The sequence below is a fragment of the Saimiri boliviensis genome, chromosome 13 (genome assembly GCF_048565385.1).
Source record: "Saimiri boliviensis isolate mSaiBol1 chromosome 13, mSaiBol1.pri, whole genome shotgun sequence".
Taxonomy (NCBI): Eukaryota; Metazoa; Chordata; class Mammalia; order Primates; family Cebidae; genus Saimiri; species Saimiri boliviensis.
This window is the reverse complement of record NC_133461.1, coordinates 93251261-93267600: the sequence shown is the minus strand read 5'-3', so window position 1 is coordinate 93267600 and position 16340 is coordinate 93251261. Positions and strand designations below refer to the sequence as shown.

At 34.7% G+C, this 16340-nt stretch overlaps 1 protein-coding gene across 25 annotated transcripts in view; it reads right to left on the bottom strand.

Annotated features, from left to right (window-relative positions):
* Positions 1-16340, bottom strand: part of PCM1 (pericentriolar material 1) — a 124651-nt gene that overhangs the window by 48358 nt on the left and 59953 nt on the right. For all 25 annotated transcript variants that reach the window (XM_074383997.1, XM_074383979.1, XM_074383980.1 and 22 more), the window contains 10 exons: positions 14287-14438; positions 14008-14137; positions 12896-13036; positions 12103-12293; positions 10639-10839; positions 9230-9449; positions 8978-9123; positions 8294-8481; positions 6039-6210; positions 3056-3414 (listed from right to left, as the gene is read on the bottom strand). In XM_074383997.1, coding sequence (XP_074240098.1) covers positions 3056-3414; positions 6039-6210; positions 8294-8481; positions 8978-9123; positions 9230-9449; positions 10639-10839; positions 12103-12293; positions 12896-13036; positions 14008-14137; positions 14287-14438 — 1900 coding nt within the window. The remainder of the gene's footprint in view (positions 1-3055; positions 3415-6038; positions 6211-8293; positions 8482-8977; positions 9124-9229; positions 9450-10638; positions 10840-12102; positions 12294-12895; positions 13037-14007; positions 14138-14286; positions 14439-16340) is intronic.

Sequence of the window (16340 nt, the reverse complement as noted above, 5' to 3'; positions counted from 1 at the left end):
AAAGACTGACAAAAATCTAGGTTCCTACTCTCTAATAATATCTGACGAGTATAGTTTAACAAAATTATAGGTTGGTTAACACAAAAACTCAGGTAGGACATTACCTTCAACTCATAAGGTCTAAGTCTAATCTCAAGTTTAAAAGATACTACATAATTTATAAATTCTTACCTCACATGCAACATGTATTTTCACATACAAAGACCTTCTAAGGATTAAAACACATTACCGAAACAAAATTAAATGAGATTTATCAAGCTACTTCTGAAAGACTGCCAACATGCACACACACACACACACACACAAACACACATATCTAGGAATCAATCTATATAAGTTTGGGACAGTGTAACTGGCTGTACTATATTTCTGAAGACAGGAATATAATTCCCACTAGCTGAAATATTTGTCGTATCTGTTACCAATTCCTCTCATCATGCTTGTACCCAACACTACACTTTTCTTATCGTTACAATAATCTGACAGGCTTTCCAAACTTTTCCTCACCCGGCTCTATGCAGCACTTCAAGATACAATAAAAAAAAAATCAGCCGTTTGTAGTGGCTCACGCCTGTAATTACAACACTTTGGGAGGCTGACATGGGGAGATCACCCGAGGTCAGGAGTTTGAGATCAGCCTCAACCAACATGGAGAAACCCCATCCCTACTAAAAATACAAAATTAGCTGGGCATTGTGGCATCTCCCTGTAATCCCACCTACTCAGAAGGCTAAGGCAGGAGAATCGCTTGAACCCGGGAGGTGGAGGTTGCAGTGCGCCAAGACCTTGTCATTGCACTCCAGCCTGAACAAAAAGAGTGAAACTCTGTCTCAAAAACAAAAGAACGATATAGTAAAAATCCTTTTTTCTAAAAAAATCTTGACTATTCCTATAGCACAAAAGGAGCAAAACAACCTAAGCCAATGGTCTAGCTCAGTACTTTTCAGACTTTCATGTGCGTATCTTCATATCAAAACACTTCCTTCATATAAAAAAATCTTGTTAAAATGCATACTGAAGAAAAATACATACTGATTTAGTAGGCATAAAGTGAGGTCCAAAAGCCTGCATTTCTAATAAGCACCCAGATGATGTAATGCTGCCTGTCCACAGTTCAGATTTTGAATAGCAGTGATTTAGCTAGTTTGATTTTACCACAAATTACTTTGGCTCTACTATGTATAGTCTGATTCTGCTATCAAGCCTATTATGTTTGTGTGTGTGCCTTAAAGTGGGGCTCTCACCACCAGGTGGTCTTGAATGCCTGTTGAGTAAATGTGAATATACATTTCCAGCAGGTGTTTTTATCCTTCAATATGAAGGAAGACAGCACAAAGATCAGAAGGCCAGTCTTTGCCTTAAAGGGGTTTCAGAAAAATACAAACATACCAATACTTCTACAGTTAGGTGAACAAAGCCAAAAATTAGCTAAGGTTCCTCTAAAATCTGCTACTCGAAGTGCAGTCCACAGACCAATACTGGCAATACCTAACTGTATTGGAAGGCAGATTCTCATGTCCCTCCCTAACCCAAATGAATCAGAATCTGCACTTCACTGGATTCCTACAAGTTTAAGAAGTATTGCCCTGGCAGATTTAAATTAACTATTTGAATGAGACAATGCTTTTATTTTAAAAGGTTAGCTTTTCTTCGTTTATTTATATGACAAAGAGCATCTTTGTGGGTGTAAGGCACCAGGAAATAGAAAGTTCTGAGTTGTCTAAAGGGCCGGTCTCAAAATGGCCATTATCTACTTAAATGTTCTCTGGTAGCACCAAGAGTAATCTTGGAAAAGCACAGTAACTTTCAACAACTTCAAATTACCAATTAATTTACTAAATAAATCAGTTCCTCCTAAACCTTTACAACCAGAAAATTACTTCAAGGCTGATAATGTGTATGCTAAGAAAAATGTCACCTGTCACTCCTGTACAAATTTGCTTTTTAAACCATCAGTCAGATTCTTCACATGGGATTCAAGGTAGGAGCCAACGACTTCAAGGATAGACAAATTACTGAAATTTCTTAAAATGTGCAAACATTCTCTTTTATATCTGTGGTTTTCATTATCCAAAAGTGAATAAGATGAGTGTTGCCAAAGTTTACAAGTGTATTTTTTTACTGCAGGATTTCTCAGGGCCTTTACTATGTATGTGTTGTGAACTTCCAAGAAAGGGAGTTAGCAGTGTGCAATGCTATTTCAAACTTTACTGATTATACGCCTAGAATACTTTGTTCTTAAACACCACCTTTTTTTCGTTTTTTTACTCTGTCACCCAGGCTAGAGTACAGTGCATGATCTTGGCTCACTGCAACTTCTACCTCCCAAATTCAAGCGATTCTTGTGTCTCAGCTTCCTGAGTAGCTGGAATTATAGGTGCGTGCCACCACGCCCAGCTAATTTTTATATTTTTAGTAGAGATGGGGTTTCGCCATGTTGGCCAGGCTGGTCTCAAACTCCTGACCTCAGGTGATCCACCCACCACAGCCTCCCAAAGTGCTAGGATCACAGGCATGAGCCACCCTGCCTGGCCTTAAGCACAAAATATTATCTCCTTAAACTCAGAACCACCTTTCAAGGCCAGAGCCCATCCTTTGCAAGCATGAAAAGAATATCCTTCAGCTGTAACACTGTAGATTTTTTTAACCTAGTACACCTCAGTAAAAATTCAAAAATCAGAGAAAATCTATTTTTTAAGAAGTATGCAGCTAACACCATAAAGAAAACTTAAATTTTTTTTAAAACTTTTTTTAAAAAACTTTCATACGATACTCAATGGCAAGATTGAGTAAAGTATGAGTTTAGTTTCAGAAGGACTAAAGCCAGCCTGCGTTAAAACTGGTTTTATCTATATGATATTCAAAAACATTAATCCAGAAAATTAAACCCTATTTCAAATATTATATATATATATATATATGTAATTAAAAATGACTGTCAGTGAAGTCTAGAAAAGCACCTGCCCATCTAGGCTTACTGAAACTATATATATGTCAACATGTCAGAGTAATATTACCAACGTTAGGCTGAAATTCAACAAATTTCAATACTTACTTATGTTTTTAACTCTGCTTTTCAGCTGAGTAGAATTCCTCTTCTTACTTTTTGACTTGGGAGTTCTATCTTTAGATGCCAGGCTTGCCTGTGCAGATGCTTTTCTTGTCTTGAATGTTTTACTCACTGTTGTTGGATCAACTGGATCAGGCATACTGCTAAAGCTTTCCAATGATTCTTCATCAAACTGGCATCTTCTCCCGTTTGTATCTGATTGATTGTTGCGGTTACTATTTGTAGCTTTATCTACAGACACTGCAAATCCAGTCTTGATAAACGGTTTCTGTACTTCACCTTCTTGGTCATATAACCATGGTGTCCTACTGCTGTCCACCTCCTCTTCGGGCAGTTTTTTATTCCTTACCAATGAAAACAAGTTTTTATAAGTAACAATTACAGATTTCTTTAAGAAAACTCCAAATATACTTAATTTATAGACTACTCTTGAGTAGATTTAGGTGAATAAAATTGCCAAATAAGAAATTTAAAGGCTATAAAAGTTTTCACAAAAATACACATTAAATATGCAAATATCACATAAGCTAAGGTACTAAATTAGTTTTAATTCTGGACCCATCTCACTAAACCACTTTAACTGGCAAAAGTTCCACATCAAAGATCTAGCTTTCACAATGGAAAACAGCGGAAAACAAAAATCAGGCCAGGTGTGGTGGCTCATGCCTGTAACTTTGGCATTTTGGAAGACCAAGGAGGGAGGATTGCTTGAGCCCAGGAGTTCAAGACCAGCCTGGGCAACATGGCAAAACCCCATCACAACAAAAAATTTTTAAAATAAGCCAGGCACAGTGGCACATGCCTCCAGTCCTAGCTACCCGGAAGACTGAAGCAGGAGGATCCCTTGAGCCCAGGAATGCAAAAAGGCAGCCAGCTATGATCATGCCAACTGGACTCCTGCCTGGGTAACAAAGTGAGACTCTGTCCCTAGAAAACAACAACAAAAAGAAAAATCAAGGACGGATGGGATACAGAAGAACAAAAGCTGGAAGAACAGCTCAGAAAGAGCTATAGGAGAAGGCTTGGGAACATCCATGTATTTGTGTTCACCTAAAGCAGTTCAAGTAGAATGAGAATTTGGTGAAAACAATTGATCACTCAACAAGTAATTTATTTCTCCGCTCAAGTCCATAGTTCTATTAGTCTACGTCATTTCCCAAATTTTATCTGCTGAACACTAGCATCTATTAATAGGTACTTATTAGTCATCTACGGTGGGGAGAAAACACATAAAACAAAGTTAAACAGGTCTGTAAAATATCTCAGAACTTTTAATTTACCAATGTGCTTTATAATCTCTTGAGAGTGAGCAAGAAGTCCAAAACTTTGTCACAAAACTTAGCAGGAACAAGACTGCTCCTAAGAATAGTCTAGGAGACAGTGACCTATAGGATTTAACTCAATACAAGGGTTAGAAACCTATAACTTAAAAGCCAAATTTAGCCTGCTGCCTGTTTTTGTATGGCCTAAGAGCTAAGAATGGCTTTTATATTCTTAGTTGGAAGAGAAAATTTAAAAAGTTTGTGACAAATGAAAATTATATGAAAAAAAATTTCAGTGACCATAAAAAAGTGGTATTGGAGAACACGGCAATACTCATGTTAACATAACAGTAGTCTGTGGTTGCTTTTGTGTAAAACTGTCACAGAGGAATGGCTATGATAAACACTATGGACCAGCAAGGACTAAAATACTACCTAGACTTTTACAGGAAAAGTTTGCTGACCCCTGAGTAAGACTATAGGATTTTATCTGACTTCTTATCTCTAGTCATTTAATTCCATGAGATTACAACACTTGAGGATTTGGGGAAATGAGGTCTAATCTGAAGTAGGCCAAATATCTAAAATAATATTAGACATTCAGATCCATCCTAAAAATGACACAAATACCTCATTTAAAATCAGAGTAATTTTTTACTATCAATTATATATAAAACATGGAAAATAATGAAGTAGGAAGGCCTACTTCATTCTGGTAGGAAGGCCTATTCACTGAAGCTTTGAATAAATGCTTAGTGCTTGTGATGGATATTCATCCAACCATCATTTCTGAATGGCACCTGTGCACTAACACTGTGTTAGACTTCTGACAATAGAATATTTTTATAAAGCAACATGAGATTGAACAGGAAAAACCAGAACAACTTAAAAAAAAGGAGTCAGCAAAGTAAGGGATATTAATCATAGGATTTCTAGTGATGAATACAAAGTTTTAATTCTCAGAGTTATTGGTTAATCAAGTAAAAAAAAAAAATAATCCCAGTTCCTGACTTAGCAGTGTGAAAATGTTAATATAAGACCCTGAGACATTCCTAACCACATAGCTAAGAGAACTATAATGTGAATTATAGATATTTTTAAGGAGGAGGAAAGACAATGGAGACACACCTGACAGATTAAGCTCAACTGAGCCAATCTTTCACATTGAGTCAAAAATTGTGTTTCAGAAGATTATAGCATTAAAAATAATAATTGTAAGAAACAATGAGGAAAAAGAAATCCTATGGTTAATACCCTGCATCCTCAAAACTTATGAGGCAAAAGTTGTTTTTATAACCTAAAAGTACTCAACATTATATCTGAATAGGTTTTAGGAAGTGATTCTAATCAAGGGCTAGGAATCAAAAAAAGGGACCATCATTTAACAACTATCTTCTAGCAGTTAATAATAGTTTCTAGTCCTAAATCAGTGAACAGCAAACTGGTTTAACCTTAAAGACAGGTATCAAATCAGAGATCCTATGAGTTATGCCACATCCTTCCAAACTGAACTTTTTGTGTACCAGGGTTACCAGCAAGAATCCAGTATGTCATCTAGTCATATGTCAAAGTTTCATATTTCCAACATTATCAAGCCAAATAATCAGAAACATACTTCATAGTTGTGTTTTCAAATTACATATAGTTAGATGTAATCACAAAAGTGAATGTTTAAGCAATAACAGATTATATTTACAATCAGGTACCTTGGTTTTTCTGCTCCAATAGAGGAACTGCTTTCAAAAGGTTTTGGAAAAGCCATATATTCCGTTTTTCCTGAAGAATTCTGTGCTAAGGGTTGCTGCTGTTCACTAGGTGTAGAGATATTCTGAGAAAAATCTCCGAAATTAGAAGGAAATAAAGGGCTGAAATTCATACCTAATCAGTAAAGTAGTAAGAGAAAAATAAAGAAACGTTTTTAGCCTTAAAATAAAATTAAAAGTTTTAATTAAATGTCCATTCAAATCCACCAAAACAAAAAATTGCTGAATTAAAAAAAAAAAAAGCTAACTCTGATTTATCCAATCACTATTTACCCAGCCCACTATGTTTTAGGCACCGGTCAAAGACAACTAATAATCCCCACTCCCTTAAGAGCTAAAAGTTAGAAATACTAGTATCTGACATTTACTAAACTATTACTGGGTGCCACACTCTACTGCAGGCACTTTACATGTTATTTGGTTTAATACTTAAAATGTTATAAAACAGATATTTTATTCATTTTACCAGTGAGAAAATAGGGCTAGAGATCAAATGTCTAATAAATGAAAAAGCTGGTTAGATCTCGGGTCTGTATGGCTCATAAGCTTATGTTGTTTCTACTATTTTCACTGGGAAAGTGGAATATAAATATCAAATAGTGTTATGTATCAGAGGTATTTACAAGAGGCTACTAACAACATGGGGAATTAGAGATTGGGAAGGTTTCACAAAAATTGAACTGTTTATGAAGAATATAAAGGCCTTCACATAGAGTTGGTATGGGTACTAAGTATCTTTTAGTAAAAAGGAAGAGCATTTGCAATTTCTTACTACTAACATTTGCTGCCAATATTAACTGATGCTCAAGAACTAAAAAGCCTGTTAAATTTTTTATGCCATACTGTCCTGAAAATGGATTTTCTTGACCCCTACTGATAAGGCCTAAGGTCAGGCTATCATTCTTTTGATGATACTACTATGACAGCCTTCTATTCACCAGCTAGATCCTCCAGTCCTTTCCTCCAACTTCTAAACACTTTTACCAGTGTAATCTTTGTAAAAGATAAATTTCAGGTTATCCCTTGCTCTAAGTCCTTCAACGGCCCCTTCCTGTCTGCAATATAAAACCTGAGCTTCTTTGCACATCACCAAATGCCTCCGCCACTCTTCAGCCACATCAATTACTCTTCCCCCAAATACTAGCCACCCTTAAATATCTCTAAATTCCCTGAGTGATATAATATTTCATTGCTTTATACTAAGTGGGTCTACTGATTAGAAAGCCCTTTCATTTCTAACTTCTCTGGAAACAAATTCTATTCATTTTTGAGCTTAAATATCATCTTTTTTTTGCAGGGGGGACTGATTTACTGACACTCCCCAGCATTTGCACCCCTGTTATGGCACCCATGGCACTGCACTCTAAGCATTCATTAATAGCATCCTCACTACACCCTGAATTCCTTAAAAGGATCAGTGCTACTCATCTTTGGATCCCAGTAACTTACATAGTGTCTGGTACATAATGAGTGCAGGAAAAAAACATCCAAAGAAAAGCCTAAGCTAAATGTGCTCACCTTTAGTCTATCAGTATCTCCCTAAGAAGACATGATACTCCTCCCGAAGAGCACTGTCTTATTCATCTATACTCTCCCAGTGTGTATACAGTACCTGGTATACAGCAGCTACTGAACAGGTTAATTCTCTCTCCTCTTAAAAAACAAATAAATTGAAGCAATCATTCCTAAGTAGTTCACTAAATTTCATTAGCAACCCTATTACTAAAGTTTGGTTTAGAAAAAAACAATGCAGGCTGGGCACAGAGGCTCATGCCTGTAATTGCCACTCTGGGAGCTGAGGTGGGCGGATCACCAGAGGTCAGGAGTTCAAGACCAGCCTGACCAACATGGTGAAACGTCTCTACTAAAAAAATAGAATATTAGCCAGGCATGGCGGCGCATACCTGTAATCCCAGCTACTTGGAAGGCTGAGACAGGAGAATCACTTGAACCTGGGAGGCAGAGGTTGTGGTGAGCCAAGATGGTGACATTACACTCCAGCCTGGGCTTAAGAATGAAACACCATCTCAAAAAAAAAAAAAAAAGAAAAAAGAAAAAAGAAACAATGTAGAAAAGACTTTGTAACTTTCTTTGCAAAAATTTCCTACCCCATTCCAAAAGAAAATGTTAAAACATCTATGCAATAGACAAATTATGTTCTCAAACACTTTATTTTCTCTTTAGGATAAGTCACCTACCTGGTGCAAATGATGAAAAGTTAGCAAATCCAGGTATAGTGAAGAGATTTACAGGCTGTGCTGGAAAGCTGAAAGGACAAAATAAACTGGAAGGAGGGTGCGATGCACTACTGCCTCTTTCCTTGCTTCCAGGTTTTTCTGGATGCTGATTTTGTTGGTGCATAAGTTCATTTAGCATTTGTTTCAACCTACAAAAATTTAAGTAAATAATCTAAAAATCAGTTATATCACCATACATATAAAGTACATTCAGAAAGAATATATGTAAAAAATGATTCAAAAGCATGCAAACTGTTCTGATACTACAGCAAATATTTGCTTGCTTTATAGGTTTAATTCAGTAACTTTGCCTCTTTAACAAGAACTGAGCTTAGTACTTCTGTCCAACAGTCAGTGTAACTGTAAGAAACTCATTGTTTTGTTTATGGCTTCACTGTGGTACAATTTACACACCATAAAATTCACCAAGTAAATGTAAAATTTAGTAACATAAATTTATAAAAACAGAAATCCAAGGTATTAAAAAAGAACATTAGGCAAACCACCACTTATAAAATTCTCAAGAGATAGATAATGTCCAAATATGCAATTTGGTTCTTGCTCTTTTCTCCCAGAAGCTAACAGTAAAACCTTTGCTCAATGTTAGCTATTCTACAGTCTCAATACTTCTAAGAAACAGATTACCTCTGAACATTATTCTGTTGCCATGTTAGCTGAGTATAGCACTGGTTCAACTGATGCATTATCAAGTGTACTTGAGGAGATGCAACATTGCTGGGCATAACACTGTAAGGACCCGTGAGAAGAGTTTGTAGCAGACAAGACAGAGTCTATTGAAAGAAAGTTTCTGTTAAGTTACTGATGACTTGAGAAAAAGTTGTATTGCTTCAAAAGTTATAAAAATAGAAGCCAAATGTATTTCATAGCAAATTTTACCTGCTGGTCTTGCATCAAAGTCTGACAAATATTTACACTAAAATCAAGCTGTTTCTTTAGCTGATTGATTTGTTCTTGCCATTGTTCTTTCTCTTCTACATAAGAGAGCTCTGACACCCAACGAAGGTTTTCTTGCCGTTGCATGCTGATATTCTGTTGCCTTGTCTTGGCTAAAGTACGATAATTTTCATCTGCTGAAAAAGGGCAATTGTTCTTCCACCTAACACAAGATTGAAAGCATTAAGTCATCATACATAACAATTTGGTCTTTAAAATACAGCAATAAACTCTGATACTCTGGCTATGGGGCAATGTTCACTTTTAAATTCAAAGAACATATAAAGTATTAAAAAATATAGAGAGGGGAGAAAGTTCAGATCTTTAGTTTTGTACAATTATCAGTTTTCATTACTTTCCACTTTTTCATTTAAGTTTTTACACAAAAGAATCCATATAATTAATCTGCAAAATAAAAGTAGTTATTATGTCACAAGTACTTTTCCATTCTTCATGCTTTAAGTTCAACCACTTAGCATTTCATCAAGGGGAACTACTTTATCTACTTTACCATCATTTATTCGAAAAAATTTTCACTGTTACTAACAGTGTAATAACAAATATATTTGTTAACAGGCTTTTTTCACTATCTACAATTTGTTATTTTTGCTTAATTCTCAAAAGCAGGAGTGCAGATTGATCCAGTTTAGATGGATCTACTGCAACAACATTCTTCTAGTGTAATAAATTATCTATCTGTTCTTTGTCCCTGGTTCCTAACACAAGAGTTCCTAAAACCCTTGGGGTCTTCCGAGTGACAGTCTTTTGTTATGCATAACAAGCCGCTTTCAACCAGACCTGGATTTATGCTAACTGGACCAGTCACCAGCAGCCAGCAATTCCATTAATTACGCCTAAGCAATGAAATTTCCTAAAAACTCTTAAACAGGTTCAAGCAGCTTCTGGGTCAATGAACACAACAAAGTGCTGGAGAGGGCGGGGCACACAGAGAAAACATGGAAGCTCTGCACACCTCACCAACCCATACCTTGACTTAACGCACCTCTTCCATTTGGCTGTTCAGAATCCTTTGTAAGCAACAGGTAAACACAAGTGTTTTCCTGTATTTTGTGAGTTGTTCTAGCAAATAAATCCAAAGGATTTACTGTAGGAACTCCCAAATTTCGAGCCACATTGGATAGAAGTGTGGGTAACCTGGGAACTAAGCACTTGAAGTCTGAAATAAGAGCAGTCTTACCAAACAGAGCCCTTTAACTTGTGGGGTCTGCATTAACTCTCAATTGAACAACAGGACACTCAGTTGACTTGGAGAATTGCAGAAGTGCTTGCTTTAGGTTAAAAAGACGTAAACCTCTTAAAATTAAGCACAAAATTAAAATACTGAAACTAACCTATTTTTAGTTTCCTTTCCATTGTAGGAGTTATGATTCATACTGTTAGAAGGATATACAGAAAAGTTATCATTAGAACTGGCATCTTGCTCTTCTTCCTCCTCTTCATCTGTCCGAACAATTCCTTCAGAAAGGTAACCGTCTTCATCTCCTTCTTCATCTAGTGCACATTGTGTAGATCCTCCCCAAGTTGCCATTGTTCTAGTAAGAGACATAAAACATGTGTCATTCTGGAGATAAGCTACATACTATGTGCCAGACGTTGTTTCAAACATAAATATACATGCCTGTATATAAAATTTCACTTAAGCACAGTAACTATGCTATGGGTAGTACTCTCCTTATTACTGTTATGTATAATATGTTTAGTTTGCCTTCCACAAAACAATTCTTCAAATAAATTTAAATAATCATCATATCCCCTGGGACTATTTTCTAAAACTAACCTACTTTTAATTTTTCCTTGAGTGACAGTTTTTAAGATCAGTGCTGTTTAACAGAACTTTCTATAATTATGGTAATAATCTACATCTGTGTTATTCAACACATTAGATGCTAGGTACACACAGCTACTGAGCACTTAAAATGTAGCTAGTAAGACTAAAAAAATAAATTTTTTATTTAAGTTTAAATTACCACCTATATCTAGTGGCTGCCATACTAGAAAACAAAACTCAAGACCAATGGCTCTGAAACAAGATACTCATCAAAACTGTCTGAAGAACTCTGTGAAACAAGAGACGTGTAGTACCCAGTACAGAGTAAAATATTGTAGATATAGTCTGATCAATAAAATGCATATTGGGACTCCAAGGAATAGAAATTCATCTGAGAAGAAAGAGTAGGGCTTGGTGCAAAATTCCAGAAATACCATCTGAGGATATCAAAAGGAAAGGTCATAAACAAATCTGGATTTCAAAATTTTAGATCTGGATATTACTATATAGCTAAGTAATTCACTGATCTTACAGATGACCAACACTTTAGAAATATTCTAAACATGAACATTTTAAACTGAAATCCTAAAAATTAAATTTGTTATTATAATAAAATGTTTTAAGATCCTTAGTAACCTTATATTCAGCAGATAACTCAATTTAAGTATAAAAAAGTGCTTCTTTCCAACGTGACAGAAAAACACTACAAAATATCAAGCATTTTCTTTTTTATAAACTTAAAACTTAAATAAGAAAATAAGGCTTATACACATAAGAAAATCTGTATCACCATTTGATGAAATGCCATGGTAATTTAAGACAAAAGAGAAAGCTGATGCTACAAGAAGTCAGAACAGAAAGTGGCTGGATTCAGTTAAACTGAGTCACAAAGGTGGTAGTTAAACTGTAGCCTCACTGAAAGAGCAAATTTATGCTGTGTTGTAGAAGAGAAATGTGGCTGCCTAGCCTAAAGGGCAGTCTTCGGCAGGTGACGTTTTTAGAAAGGTGATTTATGCAGCTCCCTTACTTATCCGTTCTACTTTGCTGAGGAGTACATAGGTTCTCAGATCCATCACTTCTTAATGACACAGCCACTGGAGATGCAGTTTCAGCCAGACCTTGCCTCCTCTGATGTTCAGCCATCAGAGCTTGAAGCTGCTTTCTTCTCTGTCGCAGCTCTTCCCTCAACATTTCATGTCTTCTCATTTCTGACCACAACTATTTAAAAAAAAAAAAAAACCAGAAGTGAGTAAATATTTGGATTTGCTGTAGCCTTAAAGAGTAACAGGCTAATAATACTGGCACTATCAACAAAGCTTTCTATTTTCATTCTCTCCTTTTCACACTAAGATGTCCATGAAGGTTAAAATGATAATTTAGTTATGAATAAGAAAAAAATCAGGCAACCATTAATTCTTAATAGAAACAAGTAGAACCCAAATATACTTCAGAAATTATTTGGAAAAAATTATATTTTCTACAAAGTACATATAAATAAAATGTCAAAGAATAGTTCTTTCTAACTGAAATGATTACTATTTGCTGTAACTACCCTCTTATATATTTCTGCCAAATATTAAGAACGTAAATATTTTGAAAATAACTTTTTAGAAGAAAATTTAAAATCTGACAATTGTCTTTTTTACATTATAATCTACTAAATTATCTACAGATTATAACCCGTATTTACTAGATTTTTGTGTCTACTAAAAAGGCACAAAACATGTTTCAAGGATATTCAGTTTGCTTTCTTAAGATGTACTTTATTGAAGAAAAAAAAAAGACTTAACTCAGGAATAATACAGTACAATCTACAATACCTCATTATCTACTATCGAAGAATCTTCAGGCTCAAAAACAGATTTGATTGTACTGGTCTCGTGTTGATTTATAGCTGGGGTTGAAGTAACAGCTGGCATATATTTCTTAGTGGGACAATTACCCACACTAGCAGCTGACAGCTAAAAAAGAATGTACAAAAAAAGTTATGAGGAATTAAAGCAATTACATTAATTTCATAAAAGCAGTTACTTTATTTCTTCTGTAGGGCTCTAGTGCCATATTTAATGTGTCATTAGCAGACCCCAATTGCCATCATCATCCAAAGATAACTTTAAATAAGAAAACAAGGATGAAAACACAAGCTGAGGTTGACAAACAGTAGCCCTCAGGAACAACAGAAACAACAGGGATAAAACACAATGGAAAATTTTGAATACTCAACCCAACTTTCCCACGTATTTCTCTAGACATTATTTAGACAGGATATTATTTAGACAGGATATAAGGAGAAAAAAAGGATAAAGTAGGAAAGGCAAGGGTCTAGAAGATAAACACATTTGAGGTGTTTTCCTTTCTTTGAAAACACAACCTAACTGAAGATAAAGCTCGCCAATAAACTCTGGGAAAATATCAGAAGAAATTATCCCCTTCCCATATTATTATGTGACTAACTGATATCATCAAAGATGTTTTATTTTCTGTTCAATCTCAAGACCCATGTATAAGGTACTAACTAATAAGCAAAAGTATATACAGTGACTCTTTACATACAATTATTTTCCTTAGATAACTTATGGTGGCTTCAGTGTTTATTATGTAATTTCAGGCCAGCAAAAGATGGAAATTCTGGTCCATAATTGCAAAAGTCAAACCAGAATATTTTAATATAATAAATAGTTACGAGTATTCATGTTCTGATTCTATGGCCAGCCAGCCCAGTAAGAAGAAAAATAATCAGAGCAAATTCCTATGTGCTCTCTTTTACACTGTAAATGTATATCCCCAACTCTTCATTAGTTTATCCACTCCATTAATCACCGAATTAACAGATATGATTCTGTCACCTTAATACTAGAAAAAGAGTATTTTCAGTTGATATCAGTTCCTAAACATCTTTTTTCAGACAAAGAGAAATAAATTTCATAATTACCTGTAAGTCAGGGCATGCCGTTTGCAGTGCTTGAATTTTCTCCTGAATGTCAATCAGTTTCTTTCTTTCTTCTTGCAATTGTTTTAGCTCTCTCTGTTGCTGCTGTAGTTTAGCCTCATAAAATTTCTCTCTACAATTAAATTGACATTATAGTTATGGACTCCAATAAAATCTGATGAAGCATTAAGCACAACATAACACAGTACTTAACTGAGTACCTACTCCGTAACAGATAATAAATTTTTATTATATTAAATGAAGACCGAAAGCTTAACATACCTTGCCTTTTCATTTACTCCAGCATCCTTCTGTGTTTTATTGGCATTTCCTCTAGTGTTATTTGCGTTTTGCTTGGTGTCTTCTTCTGCTGGGTAGAAATCATCCAAATTTGATGTATTGGCAGAGATAACTCCATGTGCTGCATCATCATCCTAAAATAGCATCATTACATTAAAACAATCCTGTTACCTAAAGAGATTATCCAATTCACACCTTAGTAAATACTACTAGTCTGTAAAATTTACATTAAAAAATTAAAGCAGCAAAGAAAGCATGTTTGTATGTATGTTTACACGTGTTCAACATACATTTGTTTACAAGTCTGTATTTGGATACACACCTTTATAAATGTGCTAATACTTATGTAGTTAACTATAATTATCTCACCTCAACAACTCTTCTTATAATTGGGAAAATTTGGAAAAGGCCAGTTCCAATATGGTTAATAAGCTACAGTGTATCAACATACAGTGACTCTTTAAACTCTATACATAATTTTCCTTGGATAACTTATGGTGGCTCTAAATTTTATTATATAATTTCAGGCCAGTAAAAATGGAAATGCTGCTTAAAATAAAAAATATATATATTTTCTTAAAATATAAAATATAAAAATATACCACTGCTTAAAATATACATAAAAATATGAATACATACCAAAAATGCATATAGAAATACAAATTACATATAAAAAATACATATAGAAAACTGCTCCCTAGAAAATAGTTGTTCTAGAGACCAATTAAGTTGTGTCTTTTAAAATTAAAATGTACACAAATTCTGATATATTCTCCTCCTCCATATCTTTCTTAACAAACAAATGCATAGAAGCTTCTGCAAGTATGTTCTTTAGTGCATTTCATAAATAAAAACAGCTATACAGCTTATAATAAAACTATACTGGAAAACAATTATTCTTATTTATGTATTTATTACGTATGGCTGCTTTTGCATTGTCAAGTTGTAACAGACACTGTATGACCAGAAAGACCAAACTATATAACCAATTCACTCTTAAATAGTGAAAGATTGAAAACAAGTATATATTAACCAAATGCTATTATACATTAACTAAATTAAGGTCCACCGACACTACAGAAAACTATACTGCAGCTAAAAATAACTATATGTGTTTTATATATATATGTGCAGTATTATTTATATTTTATAATTATCCTATCCATGTGTTTCAGAATTACTTCTAATTATATAGAACCATATATAGTGACATGAAAAGTTCTAGACACTGTGGAGTGAGGAAAAAAGGAAAGTTATAAAATAATACTTAGTGTATTATACAGTTTGTAAAAACAAAGATACATACCACAAAACTTCATGTATTTTTTTTAAAATAAGTTCATAGTGTTGTACATAAATGCACAGAGAAGGTCTAGTGACTTCGGTAAAGAAGAATGGGATTATTACTTGAGGTGAAGAGGGAGTTTACTAGTAATATATCCTTTGTTTGCCTGTAATCTGAGCACTTTGGGAAGCCAAGGTGGGTGGACTGCCTGAAGCCAGGTGTTCAAGAGCAGCCTGGCCAACATGGTGAAATCCCATCTGTATTAAAAATAGAAAAATTAGCCGGGTGTGGTGGTGTATGCTTGTAATCCCAGCTACTCGGGAGGCTGAGGCAGAAAAATCACTTGAACCCAGGAGATGGAGGTTTCAGTGAGCCAAAATCATGCCACTGCACTCCAGCCTGGGTGACAGAGCAAGATCCTGTCCCAAATAAATAATATGTAGTTTTTTTGAACTGAGAGCGCACATTCACCTTTTACTTGAGTAATTCAAAGTACAAAGCATTTCAAAAGAAACTGTTGGTAAAACTTTAGTCCTTCATTCACAAAAACCATTTTATATGATTCATGTATATACACACCTTTATAAATGTGTTAATAGTTATGTAGTTAACTATATTACAGTGTATTTATACAATTATAAGCTTGTATTTTGTGTTAACAGTTACATAACTATAATTGTATATTTTTACATTTTTACAACTGTAAGAATATACAATTGTATATTTATACAATTACAGTTAATTGTGTAAC